The sequence below is a fragment of the Lagopus leucura genome, unplaced genomic scaffold, assembly GCF_019238085.1.
Source record: "Lagopus leucura isolate 7727_CA_CO unplaced genomic scaffold, USGS_WTPT01 Super-Scaffold_100002, whole genome shotgun sequence".
Taxonomy (NCBI): domain Eukaryota; kingdom Metazoa; phylum Chordata; class Aves; order Galliformes; family Phasianidae; genus Lagopus; species Lagopus leucura.
The window spans coordinates 12550287-12569197 of NW_024962263.1; the positions used below are offsets into that span (position 1 = coordinate 12550287).

Sequence of the window (18911 nt, forward strand, 5' to 3'; positions counted from 1 at the left end):
AAGCGGCTGGCGGAGGCCGGCGTTTCGGTTCGGTGGGCGGCGGTGGCGGGAAGGGCAGTTCCGGCCAGCCGCGGTCAGTCTCGTCTCTTGTCCTTCCCCTTCCCGGTGCCCCGCCATGTCGGGCAACCTGCAGGTACAGCGGGTCCTGTTGAACCCGAGAGGGCGGGCTCGGCGGGGTGGGGCGCCGGGCTGGGCCTGGGGGCAGAAGCGCTGACGCCGACGGTGGCGGGGCGTCGAGGAGGCCCGAGAGGGGGGCTCGGAAACGCCGGAGGACCCCGGGTAGTCCCCTGTACGGCTGGGGCCAGAAAGTCCGGTGGCCTCTGGGGCAAGACTGCGGCCTGCTGTGAGTTGGAGACATACTTTGGACTGGGGTTCTGCTGAGAGTACTGCTCTCAGAAATGCTTGTCTGTTCTCTATTCCTTTTTTTTTTTATTATTATTATTTTATTTTAGCCTTTGGTTGTGGGAGTTTAACTGCTTGTGTTGTCGGTTCAAAATAAATCCCGGAATGATCTGTGCAAAAAGTATTTTTAAACCTGTTTGAACTGTGTTTAAGGCTGTGTAGTGCTTATACTGACCAAGCTGGGAGAGATCTCACTGTGGCCTTCCAATAGTTGATGGGAGCTTATAAACAGGAGGGGAACTGACTTCTTGCATGGTCTGATAGAGATAAGGCAAAGGGTTTTAAACCAAAAGAGGGCAAATTTAAGTTAGATGTTAGGAATAACTCCTTACTCAGAGGGTTGCTAGGCTCTGGCACAAGCTGTCCAGAGAAGCTGTGGTGCCCCATCCCTGGAGGTACTCGAGGCCGGGTTGAATGGGGCCCTGGGCAGCCTGAGCTGATGGGGGGCAGCTCTGCCCATGAAAGAGGGATTGGAACTGGGTGGACTTTATGGTCCCTTCCAACCTGAGCTCTTGTGTGAAATTGCAGGGCTCAGAGTAAGCAGGAGAGCAAAGCTAATGTTCATTCTGAGGGTGGTGTTCATCCACCTATCAAACTATAGCCCCGTAGGTATAGGCTGTGCCTCATTTATGGTTACAGCTATGCCTTATTTCATACAACTTTCATATAAATTATTTCCTGTTTGATACTCGTGTTTTTCATCACAGTAGCAGACTAAGAGCCTTCCTAATGTAATCAAGTACCAGAGCTGAGAGTCTAATACCCAAGTGATGGTGTTCTAGGTTTTTGTTTAAAAAAAGAAACACCACAAACAGCCAGTACGTGATGTAGGCCTTTGTTTTTGTATTTCAGAGGAGCAAGACTCTAAGATGCCCTGTTAGGAGACTTACCTAGTGTTGAGCAGAGGCAGTCTTTACCATTTAGAACACAGAACCATAGCAGCATAAAATATCCTGGGTTAGAAGTGTTACACAAGAATCAGCAAGTCCAACTCTTATTTGTTGTTTGGATATAGTGTCGCTTGTATCATAGCTCTGCTTTTGTTGTACTGCATCCAGGAATCATTGGACTGTTCTTGTGGTAATTAAATCACTAAAGTAACAGAAATTATTGTTTGGAATTTATTTTTGTTGTGCTGAATTTGAATGGCTTGTAGAGGGCAGCACGAGGTCAGCAGTGAGGAAAGACTAAGTTCTGTTTCAAAGAAACAGATGTTTGTTCTATTTTCAACACTTGTCGCAAAGGATCCATAGTCTTACTTGTCAGGTGATTGTTTTGAAATAAATTATTCTTAATTTCAGATGGATCCAATGAGATGATCTTTACTTCCAAAAAGGCAAGACAAAACAATAGAAGGAGAAGTTTTGCTCCTCTTTCTCTGGTGGCTTCAGTTTATCAGCTTGGTTTTGACTGAGACGCATCAGTGTCAGGTTGCTGTTGAGAGCACGTGTACAGCAGTGTCTAGTGAAAACCCTGTGATGAGGTTGAACATCTTCACCTTGCTGCCTGATGTTAGCACAGTTGTCATGAACATGCTGTCTGTGCCTTGGGAAATGAACTGGCAGAGGTAGAAAAATGCATATGGGGCCATAGAAGTTCTAGGAAGCGTTAGTCAACTCTGGCTTTTCTAAGCATAGGTGCCTCGGTCATTTGAATTGTCAGTTTTAATTGTCCTGAAGAGGTATGGATGTTCCAAGGAATGAAATGTAATAATAAGCACTCAAAAGCAAAGGAATAACAGTAATATCAATAAATCCACAGGCCAGTGTGGTGTCTTAGATTACGACCAGATATATTTGAAATTAGCACAAATAAAAATCCACCTCTAAATTGTCCTTAACTTCTGTGATAATTTAGGTACATTTCCTGTCCTTTGGGCTCCCTCCATAAGCACACTGGAGAGATGGTTAGAATTTCTCACTTGGATATCAAGTACTTAAAGCCTTCAAGAGAAGCTTACCAAATAATGAGTCTTTGAAACTAACTCCTGGTGTTGGGTCAGAAGGGAAAGGGTGCTGGTTTCATTGCTTTGTAATCATTTTCTTCCAGTAGCGACTTTGCAGACAATAGGATTTGATGAAGAAAACTGACAACAAGTCTTCAATAAAATCAACTGTTTTGGGTAAACATTAAAGAGCAGAAAAGCTGGCCACCAAAAGGGGGTCAGAGCAGCGGCTTAAAATCTCTTTGATCACATGAAACACTCACACAGCACTCATTTGAATTATTTACCTGTGTTACAGAAAGCGATAGACCTTGCTAGTAAGGCAGCACAAGAAGATAAAGCAGGAAACTATGAGGAAGCCTTCCGTTTGTACCAGCATGCTGTGCAGTATTTTATCCACGTCGTTAAATGTAAGTGTGATGCACTGGGTAATGAAGCCAAGTTTTATACTGCCTGCAGTAGTCTCCTCTATCGACATCAGTGTTTGACTTCTGACTGTCAGTTGACACTTGCTCTCTGTAGCTTGGCTGAGGTGGTATATTATGCAACTTTTGTCCTCACTATATAGCATGCCTGCTCCCTTCTTGTAAGAACTCTTAGTAGCATCCACAGGTTGTTTTTTGCTCATTAACTCGTGCCTTTTGCTTTCATATGCTTTTTCTACTGGTGTTTTTTACTAATTTATGTCAGTCACACTAATCTTGGCCAGCACAATGTATCAGGTGGACTTGTATTCTCTTGTCTTTCTTCAGTTTTCGTTCCCTCGTAATTATTTTATGCCTTTGTTTTCACATTTCTCTGTGCCTTTTGCCTCGTGTCCGATGTTTGTATGCAAATAATGCATTTCCTTAATGTAGGTAGCAGGCCTAATTTGAGTGGGCTAGGGTTGCTAGCCTGGCATGAGCACTCACAGAACTCCTATGACTTGGAAAATAAGACAAAAGCCACTGTTTCCTTTACAGTTACTTAGGGATTGATAAACACAAATTATATTGTCCATTTATTTCTTTTGGATTTTGTCAGAGTACGACTTCCTGTGCTTTTAACTGTACTGAGGTACTTTTGGGAACAGCACATGAGCTTCATATTTTTGAGCTTGGTTGCTGATTTGAAATACTGCAGTAGTGACTAACAGAACTGTGGCTGTCAAACCACTCCTCATTTTTTCAGATGTTTAAGACACTGTATAGCAGTTTGAGAGACTGACAGAAAAAGCTGCCAGTGCCATAATCCTTACTCCTGTTCAGTCAAGTTTTTAAGGCAAAGCAATGTTCAGGTGTATATTTGATTTGTAAATGATTATTTACCATTGATTTGTAGGCGTTAACTTCTTTCCTGTCACTTCTTTCTGTGGCATAGAGGAAAAAATAAGTAAATGAAACATTTGGATATGTGGTAAGCCCTGAGAGAAGTATCTTGATAAGACATAAAGATGTTTTCTGAATGACGCACGTGTATTTTGCTGTTAACAAAACATTGTTTCTCTTCAAACTCTTAGATGAAGCACAGGGTGATAAAGCAAAACAGAGCATTAGAGTGAAGTGTGCAGAATACTTGGACAGAGCAGAAAAACTGAAAGAATATCTGAAAAAGAAAGAGAAAACTGCACCAAAGCCAGTTAAAGAGTCTGGTCCTTCTGATGGAAAAGGGTATGTTCTGGGAGAAGGTAAAGCAAAATACTTCCTGAACTCAGCTTATTCTAAGATTCAGCTTTTCAGAGATCTCTTCAAATAGTGTTTTTCAAGTGCTTTGCTTCAGGTAACTGCTAATGCTGAAGTACAGTGGGCTTAAAAAGGAAAAATAATGTAAGTTAACATCATAGGCTTTTTTGTGCTTGTTTGGTACGTCTTTGAATGCTCCCATAGGAAAATTCACTGAAGAATGAAAGCTGTTTCACACTAATACTTGCTTTTTGGGTTCAATGGCACTGAGCCTAGTGACACAATTCTTCTGCATGTGAATACTTAATAACCAGAAAATAAATTCAGATTTGGTGATGCTTACTGTGGTCTAAGTTTTATTTGGCTTACATTTGGTAAGAGGTGACAAGGTTCTGTCATAGGCTGATGTTCTGATGGTCTGAATCGCTCCTGCCTATCCACTGCCTTCCTTTTATTAGATCTGTTTTTCATTTTGCACATCTGAGAGCTGAATCAGCCCACCTGAACAAGCAGATCCTCTTTTGTATTTGCTAAGGTAAAAGGTAAAAGAAGTGTTTCACAGTGGTGTTTCTGAGTGAGATTGCCCTTTTTGGTACTCTGAACAGCTGGAACTGCTCAGTTGTCTCTTGAAACTTCACCCGATTTGCAGTGTCTTTCATTGGCTGCTCATTTCATGAACTGTTTTTTGAGCTGTTCTGCTGGTTTGTAGTAGAAGGAAGCATGAGGCTACGTGTCTCCATTCTATTTCTTCCTTACCTCATATACTTTTTTCTACTTTTAACTTCCTTTACTTTGACAAGACCAGAGAGTTTCATAGTACTAAATGCAATTGGCGAAGTCCAGTTGCAATTCTGGACAAGGAGTAAGTGCCAGCATCCACAGTGAAACCATTTTGCTGCTTCCATCTTGCTTTTGTTTCCTAGAGGCTGAGTCAACACGCGTAGAAGTGAGTTGAGAGGAAGGGCTCAGGTCTGCAAGGAGGTTGAAATGGTTGGGGAGAGGGGAATTAGTGTAGAAAAACAAGACTACAGTGATGTAAACTTGTAGAGAGCTGAAAGAATCTAAAATGGTAAGGTTTTTCATTCCTTAGAGCGATGTCTTTTCTACGTGCTTTCTGATTCGTAACCTAGGACAGCGTCTCTCTGTGTATTTCAACGTTTTACTTCTTGTTTCCATATCAGGAATGACAGTGATGGGGAAGGAGAGTCAGAGGATCCTGAGAAAAAGAAACTACAGAATCAACTTCAAGGTAACTTCGAAGCCTCTATTTATTTAAATGGAGGTGACTTTGGTCAAGTGAATTTCTAGTTGTTTGGTTTTGTTGTTGGTTTGGGGTTTTTTGCCAGTTAACTTGTTAACTTTAAGTGGTTCAACTAGTATATAATCTTTACATCCAGAAGTACAGTCTTAATGACAGTGTGGTTTTCCATGCCATGAAATTCAGTGTTGAATATGTTGAAATCGTATTATTTATCAAGAAAACATTTTCCAAAGGGAATAGTGGCAGGATCCCAGATAGCTATTTCGTTAGACTGTGCCAGTTTTACTCTTAGGTGCATTGCCATATTATTGCCCAGGGGCCGGAGTGACAGGTGCCATCCAAGTATGCGGAATAAACAGGACCATTTTCACAGAAAGGCTCGAACTCAAGTTGCTAAGGTGGGAAGATGGATTCTTGTTTGTTCACAGCAACAGGCAGGGTTTCCTCATGTTGCTGTGATGAGGGGTGTTACTCAGTTGAGTAACACAGTTGTTTCTGTTTTTGAAATAATGTGCTGTACACATTCAGTGATGCAATATATAGCAACTAGCAGTAGTTTTTTACCCAGTAAAGAAGTGGCTTAGCTTGGTATTCATTACTCCTTAATGGTAAGGAATTGGTGAAAGCTTCCCTGCCAGGTGATGCGTATTGATATGAAGAAACTTCATTCTCCTTCTTATTTGCAGTATAACAGAGATCAAACGCATTTGTCTGATCTCTCAGTTTCTGTCATTACAGGAGCTGCTGTACACATTTGTAAACTGTGCTATACTTCTGCTTCTCTACACATTTACTCAATTCTGTGTTTGGTCCTATGGGACAATTTCCTATATCGTAAAATCATTAAGCATTGGACTCTTAGCCTGTGCTTCACTATAACCATTTTGTTTTTTCCAAAATTAATCTGACCTTCAGTTAATCAACAGTGTCTTGCACCCAGAGCTTCTCAAAGAGTTTCCTATAAACTATAAGGTTCTTGCTTATTTATTCTCTTGCTTTCAACGTCTGAGATGTGAGATCTTTGGTGTTTTTAAACTTAACATAGGAGTCTCCTATTCAGTGTAAGCTCTGGGCAGCCTTCATTCGATTTTACTTCCTGTGACAGCTATAGATATGCCCTGTATTCAGTTTTACTGCCTTCTTACTCTTACCTGACTTGGTCTTAAGGAACCTTCCACACCTATGGTTATTTATCAACATTTTGATTATAACAGCAACTTGACTCACTGTGGGAGTAGTGGCAACTAAAATTGAAACTGGAACATAGTTGTCGTTTTATTGTCATGCATTCTCAGAACTTTAAAGGCCTTTTGCACTCTGTTGCTTAGTCTTCCAGCTGATGGGAGGTGCTGCTGATGGCACTGTCTGCAGGGCTGTCCTCCCGTCCTCCAGCAGCGTGGCTGTCCTGGTGGTCCAGCTCGTGGCGGATCGTGGGGCCGTACAGGGCTGCTGCGGTGCCGATGAGCCTTCTCACGAAGGGCACCACATCGCCGCTGGTGATTGGCTGCAGCGCCTGCAGCAAGGCCTCCTCGTCCAGTCCATGCTCACAGAGGAAGTTCATGGTGGACCACATCCCCAATTCCACTTCCCACCAGTCATTGCTGGACTGCTGCTGGATCTCCTCCTGCAGCCATTGGAGCAGGGGTTCGAGGTCTCCCTGATGTTCTCTGAAAAATGCAGCCCAGACCTCGGCTGGGAAGCTGTGCTCAGGTGGGATGAGCACCGGCTCTGCAGGCCCCTGCTCCTCCTGCAGGCCTTGATCTTGATCTGAGTGCGCTGCGGGCTGCGGGACAGCACACTCGAGGAAGTCATCATCCCACCTCACCGAGTATCGGATGGTTGTTATTTCGTGCCCGCATACGGCACAACTCGGCTTCTTGTAGGCCCACCAGATGGCACAGCCGTAGCACAGCTGGTGTTGGCAGGGGGTCACGTAGGTGACATCCTCCCGAATTTGCCCACAGATGGGGCAGACCCAGTCGGATGCCACGTCCATGGCCCCGGGCTGTGCGGTGGGCTGGGGAGAGCTGAGGTCGGGAAGCTGCTCCCCTCGCTGGTGCTGCAGCAAGCAGAAGGTGTTACGAACTGCAAAAGAGAGAGAGAGCCTGCGGTCACTCGCTGCCCCGGTCCCTCAGCAGCAAACCCTCCCGGTCCCTGTTCCCCACCAGCTGCTGCAGGGGCCGTGATGTCCTGCACCACTCACCTCTGCCGCTACAAGCGCACCCTGTGCGGCCCCAGCTGCCCGAAGCAGGCAGGGCTGGGGGAAATGCTGCTGATACTGTGGGACGGGCACCAAGAACTGGTGCCAGCAGCCCCACAGCTCAACGCAACCAACTCGCTCAGTGCTCCAAGTCTCGCAGCTATGCTCAACTGGAGTCCAGGCACGAGTGCACGCTGGCCTCTGCCAGAGCCCAGATCTATACAGGGAGGGCTAGCAAGGTCACAGTCATCTCCATTGCTGACACCACCACCCCTTGGTTGGTGACCTCACCAGCCATTGCTGTGTGTGTTGGGGCCCCAGCCAGAGCCTCCATCATTCTGTGTTTTTGGTTTTTTTTTTTTGTAATGGTGATACATTTGGCGAAATAAAATTTGCATGTATTTACTCTCTCTGCAATAATCCATCTTCTGTGAACAGTTCACATTTTCTGCAACTTAGATCCTTCTTTACCTCTTCTGGTTTTTATGCAAAACAAATTGATGTTGGTCTCTACTCCAGGCTTCCTTTTAATCCTGAGTGATCGCAGCAGGTTTCTTTTGTGCTTTCCTGTGCTATGTACTCTAGGGAGCGTGCTTCGTCATGGTGTACATCTTGTTGATCTCCTTTTAGGAGGTGTGCTCTTCTGTAACTGCTGTTGGTATGTTTGCTGATCAGTTACAGAGTAGCTTTGCGCATTGCAAAACTTCTAACAACTCTCTGCTTATTGATGGTTTATTGGAGTAAAAGAAAAAAAAGTGCCAAATCTCTGTAGAAATGCTATCTGTTTGCCTAGCGTTGTTTCATGTTTAAGTCTGTGTGGAAATGGCTTGTTTTTATTTTATGCAAACATATGTGTAGGTTTCTTTTTTCAGATGTATGGTATCAAGCAGTGGAAGAACATGCCTCACTGATTTATACAATCTTTTCTTATAGGTGCCATTGTTATGGAGCGACCAAATGTAAAATGGAGTGATGTTGCTGGCCTTGAAGGTGCCAAAGAAGCACTTAAAGAAGCAGTGATCTTGCCCATTAAATTTCCACACTTGTTCACAGGTCAGTATTACAGCATTTATTTCCTATTCTAAATACCATGTTGAAGAGAGTAGTGTGAGCAGAGTCCGAGAAGAGCATTATGCTGATACATCGGTGGCTCAAGCTGAGCTGTTAATCATCTGTCTGATAGATGTTTCTCAGGTACACACAGGAAACAGTAAAATAGGGAGGCTTCATGAGGAAGATAGACTTGCTCTTGATACAGTGTTTTGATGATTGCTGATTCCTTTCTTGCAGGAAAGAGAACACCCTGGAGAGGAATTCTTCTATTTGGACCACCGGGAACAGGGAAGTCTTATCTAGCAAAAGCTGTTGCAACAGAAGCAAACAATTCCACTTTCTTTTCAGTATCCTCTTCTGACCTGGTCTCAAAGTGGTTAGGAGAGAGTGAAAAGTAAGTTGGAGTTTCCAGTATTCCAGGAAAATATCATCAAGAGGAAATTAAATTTTCAGAACTAGATAGGATACTCTAAAGAAATTAAATTTGAAGGAAAGTTATGTGCCTTGTTAAAGTAAACCTTAGATTTTTCTGTGCTTCAGAGCAGTGTCAGATGAAGGTACCATAATGCACTGTACATTGTGCTGCAGCAGCTGGACTGCTCTTCAGTACTCAAGACTGTTTTTAAAACTAGTTCAGACAAAAGTATCAGGAGCATGATGGTGATCAATGCCCTTCTGAACCCAGCTATGATTGTACAATGAAGTGGTCTGAAGTGTTGGGGTATTGTCCCTTTCTGTCCCTTTCTGGCTCTGTTGCAGTAGCCCTGTATATAACACATGATGTTTCCTTCTCTGTGTGAAGGGCTTCTTTTTTTTTCTACTTTCTGTTTTCAGACAAAATCTCGAAGACAGAACAGATAGGCATATGTGGGTTGGAAATGGTGACCACTCACTCATTCATTCTGCATGTTTGTTACAATGCAACATGTTAATAAGACCAGGAAGCCTAAAGTTACTTTATTCTGTGGTATCTCACTCAGCATCTCAGCGTAATGCAGAGTTATTGGAGCTGAAAGTATCTTTGAGTAGCTTTGTTAATGTCTTATGTGGGATTCATTTTATTTTTTAGTTTTAGTTTTTTCTTAACAAAATCACTGCATCATAATCCAAAGTTACGTGTTCTTGCTGGTTTGCACACTAGGATAACTGCAGCTGTTTCCTTTTTTAAGATTAGTGAAAAACCTGTTCCAGCTTGCCAGAGAAAACAAGCCCTCTATTATCTTCATTGATGAGATAGATTCACTGTGTGGGTCAAGAAGTGAAAATGAAAGCGAGGCTGCTAGACGGATTAAAACAGAATTTTTAGTCCAGATGCAAGGTAAGTTGAATAGTTTTCAGAATCAAAGGAGTTCAGCTATGCATGAAATACAGAGCTTACATGTGAAAAAATCTGCAGCTTTACTCCATTACATTTTGTAAATGTTCTAAAATATCAGGCAGTCTCTGTTTATTTTCTAAATGGTGAAATTATTTCTTGGTATAGGGGTTGGTGTTGATAATGAGGGAATATTGGTCTTGGGAGCAACAAACATACCCTGGGTTTTGGATTCTGCTATCAGGAGAAGGTATGTTGGCCTATGATATATTTGTGCTGATGGTCAGAAATTTACAACTGTTGTGAGGGTTCATTGTGAGGCTGTTGGAGCAAGTGATTTACTTGATCCTTGCAGACATGGCTCATGAGGTGGACTGAGTCAGATCTCCCCTTCATTTAAGAAGTGGATTGTTCACTCTTACGTTTGTCCTGTAATTAATGTGATTTCTTAGTCAGCAAATTCCATTTGACTGAGCAAAGAATTTCTGCTTCTTTGCTGACTGGTTTCCTGGTGAGTATGAGGGGCCAGGTACAACATAAGCGGGTCAGAAGGGTAAGAGAGGGCAGAGCCACCATTTTCAACTGTAGCAAACTGTTGAATAGCTTGAGTAATTTCACAGAATTTTATGTAACACAGAAGCATCATTTTTGCTGTACTGGTCACACAATTTGTGATCTTTCAGTGTGTGTTTCAGCTGCGTTTCTGTAATGGGATGATGTTTGTATCTTTATCTGATGAGCTGGATCTTCCAGCTGCAGAGCAGCAAGGGGCAAATGCAGTCATGTGCCAGATGTGATTACGTTGTGATGAAAATACAACCTTTAGAATGGTAATTTTTGTAGGCTAAAGAAACATTGCTTTTTGGTGGCAATGTCATTTTACCTATATACTTAATTCAACTTGACCATGCTTTGACTGGTGAGTTTAAACCATGTGGCCTCCAGAGGTCGCTTCCATCCTGTGCGAATGTAGTTTCATAGAAAGAATAAGAAGTGAACGTGGTACTCATTCTTTGCAGTGTGAATGAGTATCTCTCGTCCATAAAACTTAAAGGAGCTGGTAGAGCATGGCAATAACAGAATTAAGTTGTCATGGTTTTGGCTCACTTTGTTACATATAGGAAGTTAATGCTGTTCTACAGAACTTGGAGTCGGTCTTACTTCCCTGGTGGGAGGCCGTCCTCTCTTTGAGAACAGGTGCTTCAAAGGAAGCACTGCAATTATTAACCATTCCTGCCAACAGCTTTATTAAGACTTCAAATCTGTTTCCAACTACAGCATTCTCTGTAGAAACTGGTTGTGTGAACATGTTATCAGGCAGCTCTTTGAGTGTGAAAACTGTTCAGATATACTTAAACATTAAAAGACTCCTTCAGTTATTTTCTTTTAAAGCACAAACTTTGCTGGAGTGAACCTACAGTCTGAAGAGACTTTTTGTCATAAAAAGGAAGTAGTTGTTCGATTGTAGCTTATGATAGCTATAGTAGTACTAATGAGTACTAATATAGTAGTACTAAGGCTGCAGAATATCAGAGATGTATTTTTAAAACATTTATAATACAACCTTAGAAAGAAGCAGTTTCATTTAGGACCGAAGTATGTGCTGATTTGCATTAACTTCTTTCCATTGTGCACCTGCGTGAGCCAGTGTCTGTGGAGCATTGTGCTTTGATCTTTCTGAAACCAGGTTCGAGAAGCGCATTTATATTCCTTTACCTGAAGACCACGCCAGGGCTGCGATGTTCAAACTGCACCTCGGGTCAACTCCAAATGTCCTAACAGAAGCAGATTATCGGGAGCTTGGGAAAAGAACCGATGGCTATTCTGGTGCAGATATAAGCATCATTGTACGCGACGCGCTGATGCAGCCTGTTAGAAAAGTGCAGTCAGCTACTCACTTTAAAAAAGTAAGTAAAGATCAAATGTTTTTCATATTGCTTCGACTCTGAGAATTAACTTGATCTGAAAACTTCTTGTAAGTAAGCCAAGTTTGGTTTGGGGTAATACCACGTGCTTACAGATGTGTGTACGCTGTTCTTCTTACCTACCAAAGGAGTACTTCTAAGTCCTGCCGTAAGTTTCTGGGTATTCGTGCTGTGTAATCCAAGCTCTAATGAATCTTCACCTCTGTTAAAAGCATTCGGTTTGAAGTTCAACTTAAATCAGTGTTAGAGTTGTGCTCTTCTTCTATACTAAGTTATGCAATTGTTTTTCGTGTGTGTGTGTAAATGTATTCCTTATCTACATGGGAACAGATGAATTACAAGTGCACAGCTGCTTGCTTGGGATGTCCTTCACACTGTAAAATTCAGATTCTTGTAAGATTCCAGTAAAAACATCAAGTCCCCTAATGTTACTTGTGACAGTAGTAAAGATGCAAGATGGCTGAGCAAGGTCTGTCATTGCTGGGGCAGCAAGGAGCATCTTATGGATGCTGCTGTGAAAACTGCTTTACACTTAGTTGCTGTCTAAAAAGGGTGTTGAAACTATAAAAAAAAAAAAAAGACTTTTTTTGCTTATCTAGCAGTTACACCTACATTGTATAAATAGCATGATACTATTTTCCTTGTCTAGTCTTTTCTTGCTGTTGTTTTGGTTTTTAGAGATCCAAACTAAAATAATCTCTGCTTACCTTTTTACTGCAGACTTTGTTTTTTACAGAAATTCATGTATTTCAGGTGAGAGTGGATTCTTGTTATCTGTAGAGACTTTTGACTCTGTAAAGGGAAGCTTCCAAAGCTTTAATTTTGTTGCTCTTTGTGTCATACATGCAATTTGTATTGGCAGCATTTCTTGCTCATCAGTTATGATGGCGGTTTTTTGTGTTTGTTTGTTGTTTTTTTTTTACCAGTAACTCATCCAGGGCCCTAAACTGAACGGCTAGAGTTAGTGTGAACTGAAGGTGGGCACTTTTCTCCACATAGTTAAAAGGAACACATAAGACACCAAGGGAAAAGAATGCTTAAATACAATATGGTTCAGAATATAAGAGATCTACTGAAATTCCAGTGCTTGCAGTGAGGAAACATTATCAACTTGTTAAAATATGCCAGCAGTCTGTAATTTTGGTGGTGGGGAGAAATATTTGATAGGTTTTTTGAGGAACTTTTTCCAGTTTAAAATCAAAGAATATTTTGAACCAGTATTTTGAAGCTGTGATGCTGTTGTAAACTGCATTTGCTTAAAAAATAAGCAGCTGTTTTGATATATCAGGGAATTTCTGGATTATTCCTTCCCTTAAGCAGTGATGCCTGAAGTATTTATCCATTGTTGTCTTTAAACGATGATGACATTTCTGGCCAATGGGTTGTCACAGTTCAGCCTTTCATGGACATTTGCAGACATCTGAGGCGTGTCTCAGACTACCACAGAACAATGAAATAATCTCAGTTACCGCAGTTTGCAGAGCAGCCAAAGGCAATTCTTACCTCTTTTGCCAAACAAGAAAAACAAAACAAAAACTACAGTGCTTTGAGTGTTCTGATGCAAGTCTATTCCACGTGTTTTGTTTGTACTTTAATTGGATGCAGACTTTTATTTTTACAAGGAAAATCTTTGCTTTATTAACTATTTCCATAATAGCAATTTGTCCCAGTTAAATAGAATCATGGGATGGTTTGGGTTGGAAGGACCTCAAGGCCCAACCAGCTCCAACCCCGTGCCATGGGCAGGGCTGCCAGCACCAGCTCAGCTGCACAAGGCCCCATCCAACCTGGCCTTGAGCACCTGCAGGACTGGGGCACCACAGCTTCTCTGGACAGCTGTGCCACTGCCTCGCTGCCCTCTGAGTAAGAAGTGTCCTCCTAACATCTCACCTAAATATGTTCTCTTTTAGTTTAAAACTATTCCTTGTCCTAATCGTTGTCTGCCCCTGTAAAAAAAGTCAATCTGCTTCCTTTTCTAGCACTTTGCTCCGTTTTTGTAACTCCTTGTAAACCATTGCTTGTTGCAGCTGATTGATATTGGGTTGTCCAAGTGAGTTTTTAATGTTATAATCTGTGCTTTTCCTCGCTGTGCTTTAAAAGCAGACTGGAACAGCAAATCCAATTCTCTGCTGTTAAAAACAGTTATTTTTGATCTTTGTGTATGTTCTGTGTTCATGGAGATGTGTGATACTTCACTGTCTGACAAAGGATGGTAGAACTACAGCTCCTAGATATGCACTGTGAGAGGATGAGAGGCAGCTGGTGCAGCTATTGAGTTTCTGTCCATCTATCTGGAAAAAAAGGATGGTTTCTGTTCTCCCACTAGATGGCCCCATTTTCTATCAAGTGCTGTTTGAGATTGTGTCCAAAAAGGTGCCCACAACTTTGCAGTACAGTAAGTAAAAGCTTAAAAGGGCATCCATGGCTGTCTAACTTGAGGGACACTCAGCAATAACTGCTGAGAATTTTTTAGAAATGCTCACCAGTGGTGAATGGGCTCCCAAAGTGAGCTGGGACTAAGAAGAGAGTGGTCTTCTCCAAAGGGTAGTCCTGACACGTTAGCTTTCTACTGACATTCCTACCTTAAAGGCTCATTGGTTCTGACGTGATATGAAAGTATCTGACTACTGCTGTGTGTTTTCGAGTGAATGATGCCAGCACCTTTACACAATTCCACTTCACTGGATAAGACTTCCGTATGGGTGAGGCATCTACAGGAAATGCAGGGAATGCTTTTGCTCTAAAGATGTTCAGCTTCAGTTTGTTTATTTATTTATGTATTTATTTATTAGGTAAAAGGACCATCAGTGTCGAATCCAAATACCATGGTAGATTTGTTCACCCCTTGCTCTCCAGGTGATCCTGAAGCTGAAGAAATGACATGGATGGATGTTCCAGGGGATAAATTACTGGAGCCTAAAGTTTCCATGGTAGGTTGGTTGGTTTGTTTGTTTTTTTTTTGTGTGTGTGTGTGGCATTTCTTGCTTTGCAGGATCCTGAAAATATTGAAGATATTTTGGAGCCAGCAGGCAAGGCAGTTTGCTCAGCCCTTTGTTTTCAGACATGCTTGGACATATCAGATGATATTTCAATCCCAACACACAGCACGACAATACAATACATTTATCAGCTAGCCAGCTCTACATTCCTGATAAGCATTTATTATTTTCTAGTGGCATGCAGTATAGACAGCACCTGACCCTTCCTCCCTTCTTTAATTTTTCTTTTATTCATTTAAAACCTTCAGAATTCCTGCTCCATGATATGTTACTTTCTATTGCTCTGTAGCATTATTATTGACACTGAGAAGTGGGAAATTATGTTCCCACATATAAATCCATAAATCCAAGTGTAAATTGGGAATAATGTGCTGTAGGTAAATGTTGCCCACAAAAGAAATGCAAGCGTAACCAATACAATGTAAAATGCTGGTGGATGTAATGGTAGTTTGGATTATACTTCATCACAGATGACGTAGCCAGCTCTCACTAGCTTTCAGCTGGATTTTTTTTTTGTGTTAAAATATTTGCTTTTGTTTAAAGAATGAAACATCATATTTGAGACAAATTGCAATTTATTGCTTAAAAAATGACAAATTGCTGAGCACTTGTTCTGTATTTTATCCCCAAGCAGCAAAAGATTCTGAATATAAGTGCATAGTTTGAAGGAAACACTTGATGTCAAATTTGTGCTGATGTCCGTTCCTGTGAGCAAACGATTCTGTAATGAATGAAAGGAAGGTGTTGCATAAGGATCACAAACCTCTAAATAGAATGCACTGCTTTGTACCTGTAACCATCATTTGTTTGAGGAGAGAAATATCCGTGTATATTTGCACACAGAAGGAAGCACAAAAAGATGTGAACAAGTGCAGGCCTGCCTTAAAACTTCTGCCTGCATAAACTAGGTGGACTTTTCATCAATCTTTCTTGGAATTAAATACAATTCCTTCAGTGCTCCTAATGGAATGTAGGCTCCGATGTACTACGTTGCACAAGGGCTTGTTTCAGAGTCCCAACTCAGTCCTTGTCGTTAAAAAGATCGGACTTCAGTTCTTTCTAAGCAGGGTATCTGTTGTGTGATGAGATGAGAAAGTCTAGAAAATCACATTGTTGACTTTTAACTTAACCTGTGCTTTTATGGTAACATGAGATGTTGAGCATCTCCTCATTTAATTTGCCTTTGGCCAGGACTTTTCTTATAAATTTTTTTTTAACAAGGTTTCTTAACTGCTGACTTTTAGTTCACACCTCTGTGATTTTTTTTCTGAACTCCTCCATTTTTTAGTAGTCAAACGTAAACATAAGAAACTGGCCGAGCTGAAGAAACAGAAGTTACCAGTCATGAGCAGTAAATCTTTGCTGGAGATCAGTGATGAAATATTCTGTGTCGGAGAACAATGAAGAATATGTGGGAACACGTGATTGTTTTCCACTTTAAACTGATGTCCTTAAAAGTGTACTGAAATGTGTACCTGAAAGATGGGAAGCTCAGTTTGTTGCAGTAGGCAGTGGTGAATAACACCTGTTGAATGGATGAATTGTTTTAAAGCTAAACCTCAGATTGTGGCTTAATTCCTGAAAAACTCACTTCAGGAAGTTAAAAAGTGGCCCGTGTACAGAAATGTTCAGGCTTAATTGAAGTTTTGTTTAAATAAGAGTTCCTATAGTCAACTTGTTTTAAAAGGGTTTTTAAAGCTTACTTTTCTTCACAGCAATATTGTTAGCAGTGGTATGTTTTCTGAATGCGTGTTTTCTTGCTTTCTCTCCCACAGGCCGATATGCTGAGCTCACTAGCTAGTACAAAGCCAACAGTGAATGAGCAGGACCTGGAGAAGTTAAAGAAATTTACAGAAGACTTTGGTCAGGAAGGCTAAGCCAAAGATGTCTGTGGGTCATTAGAACTTTTACTTCCTTAGTATTCTCATCTTTATCGATGGCACTCCAAATAAATGCCAATAAACTCTCCTTTCTTACTTTGCAGAAGGAATAGAAGATCTGTTTGCAAAGACCCTTATGCTTTTTATATTGTTTCTTCAGATGTCTATTAAATGTCTTCTATTGAAAAATAATACCGAAAATACAATTTTAGCAAAGTGATGTGGCAACTCATTAAATATTTGTAATTTTTAAATGATCAGTTTTAGCTATTACATTAGACCTGGGCACAAGCGAGTTTTGAACTTCTGGTAGGGCTCAAGAAGAAACCCTTTTTTGAGGGTGCAAGACTTCTGATTGGTCAGGTGTTTTCAGCAGCAGTCAGCCTATGTGTTAATTACTTATGTCATTTAGAAAAATGCAACAAGATTGGCTAATTGAGCATACTGTGTGTGTTTGCAGTTGAAGTAAGAAAGAAAACACTGTGAGGAGAAGACTGTATGAGCCAGTGCTTTGTTTAAACACTGATGAACCTGGTATTCGGCTTTTTCTGCTGTGCTGCATTAAAAATTTTGCCTTAAGCAGCAGGCTTTTGTTTTTAACTCCTTACTAGCTGATACACATCCCACTATGCAACTGAACAAAGGTTCGTTAAATGCAAGTATGTGAAAGATCTCCTGATGGCTGGGTTTTTAAATCTGGTTTTATCAGAGGTTTGGCTACAGTTAGAAAAAAGCATTGAGTAGTACTTGCAAGATTCCGTGTGTCAAGGCTAGCGAAGTATGGGTAGTCATTGAAGAGCATAAGGGAGGCATTTTGGGAAGCAGCATAGTGTCAGAGGTGAGGAGCACATAGCATGATATAGCCACAGACTTTGCAGTGATAGGTTAGGTTAATTCAGAACCCCGCTGATCATTATTGATACAGGTTACATCAACTTCATGCTTAATCTTTGGGAAGAGGCTGGCACTTTAGTACCGAAGTAGCACTTCTGCTGATTATTATTCTGAAGAACTACAAATCGAAATGTGCCTGAACTTACAACACTACAGTGTCAGCATTGAGTTTGTGCCTTGTAAGTTTGCACTGGCTGTGGATGCGAAACATCATGAGGATACCCAGAACGCTCTGTTCCGTAATGGCTGTGCAACTCTGTTGTGCATACGCTTTGTTTAACTTGCATTAAAAGAAAATTGCACATTTCACGTGCATATGTCATATGTACATAGGCACATGGATGATTGTCTTTTTATGGGTTTGGGTTTCCTCTGTGTACATATTTTGTGTACTCGATAAATCATAGGATGGGTGAAATTTGCTGTGCTTAAATGAAGTAAAATGTACGACATCAGTTATGTTCCGTGATTATTCCTTCCATGTTTCTTCCAAGGATTTATCACTTTTGTTTAGATTTTTGTTTCTACGTTTGACAGCTAAGCAAAATACTCAGACAGATTCTTTCATCTGCAAGGTGCTGAGCTTTTGTTTACTAACAATGAAATGTTCTTTCCAAAGGCATTCAGTTTCACACAGCTTTACTTTGGTCTCGCACTGGAAAACGTGAATGTGATTCAGTGGGCTGCAGACCTTTTTGTGGGCAAGCGGGGAAATTCCAGTGTAGATGCAAGCTACTGTGATTTGTAAACTTAATCTTAGTTGCAGCAGGTTTGTTCTCAGTTGCCTCTGCTTGAGAAGTGAGCCACACGCTGGCAGGGTTCTCACCTGGAGGTTTGAAGCTACTGTCTGAATTACTTGTTAATTGACCTTTATAAATGACAGTCCTTATGGCAATCTTAAAATTCTCAGGAAACGTGTTTCTTTGTTGTTGTCGTAGGTCTGTTTGTCTGATGGGTTTCCCTAAACCTAACTGTGTAATCCCTTATCTTTAACGTAGAAGAGTATACTGTATGTTTTAAACCTGCATCTTGCTGCTTGCTCGGTTGTGGGGCGACATCTGTAATGGAAACATTGTTTGGTGTTTCAAGTTGTTTTTAGAAATATTCCAAATAAACAGTGCTGGTTAGAACTGCAGCTCCAAGGGTAACTTTTTGGTTTGCTGTTTTTGTACAATGAGAATAAGCTGATATATTATCACAGATTCCCAGCTAAGTTATCCCAGAAGATGTAGCTGAACGGCTGCAGGAGGCAGGGGGGAGGTGTCATTTACTTCAGTTTTCAGGGTTAATCTAAACTACGAGTTCTACTCCAAAGGTAATGCCTCCTATTTTAGTATATCAGCCCATGGTGTCAGAGGCAGATGTTGGTGGTATGG

The 18911-nt window shown here is 41.3% G+C and overlaps 1 protein-coding gene across 1 annotated transcript; it reads left to right on the forward strand.

Moving 5' to 3' along the window:
- VPS4B (vacuolar protein sorting 4 homolog B) lies at nucleotides 1–18670 on the forward strand. The gene is made up of 11 exons (XM_042869652.1): nucleotides 1–133; nucleotides 2646–2757; nucleotides 3846–3996; nucleotides 5190–5257; nucleotides 8403–8522; nucleotides 8760–8916; nucleotides 9692–9840; nucleotides 10006–10087; nucleotides 11525–11744; nucleotides 14555–14692; nucleotides 16537–18670. The coding sequence occupies exons 1-11, from the start codon at nucleotides 116–118 to the stop codon at nucleotides 16636–16638; spliced, it is 1317 nt and encodes a 438-aa protein (XP_042725586.1). The 5' UTR covers nucleotides 1–115; the 3' UTR covers nucleotides 16639–18670.
- Nucleotides 18671–18911: the final 241 nt, after the last annotated feature.

Excerpts from the sequence above, each read along its gene's own strand:
- VPS4B (XM_042869652.1), top strand. Across the intron at positions 3,997-5,189 it reads GGTCCTTCTGATGGAAAAGG|GAATGACAGTGATGGGGAAG; the intron begins GTATGTTCTGGG and ends TTTCCATATCAG. Across the intron at positions 5,258-8,402 it reads ACTACAGAATCAACTTCAAG|GTGCCATTGTTATGGAGCGA; the intron begins GTAACTTCGAAG and ends CTTTTCTTATAG.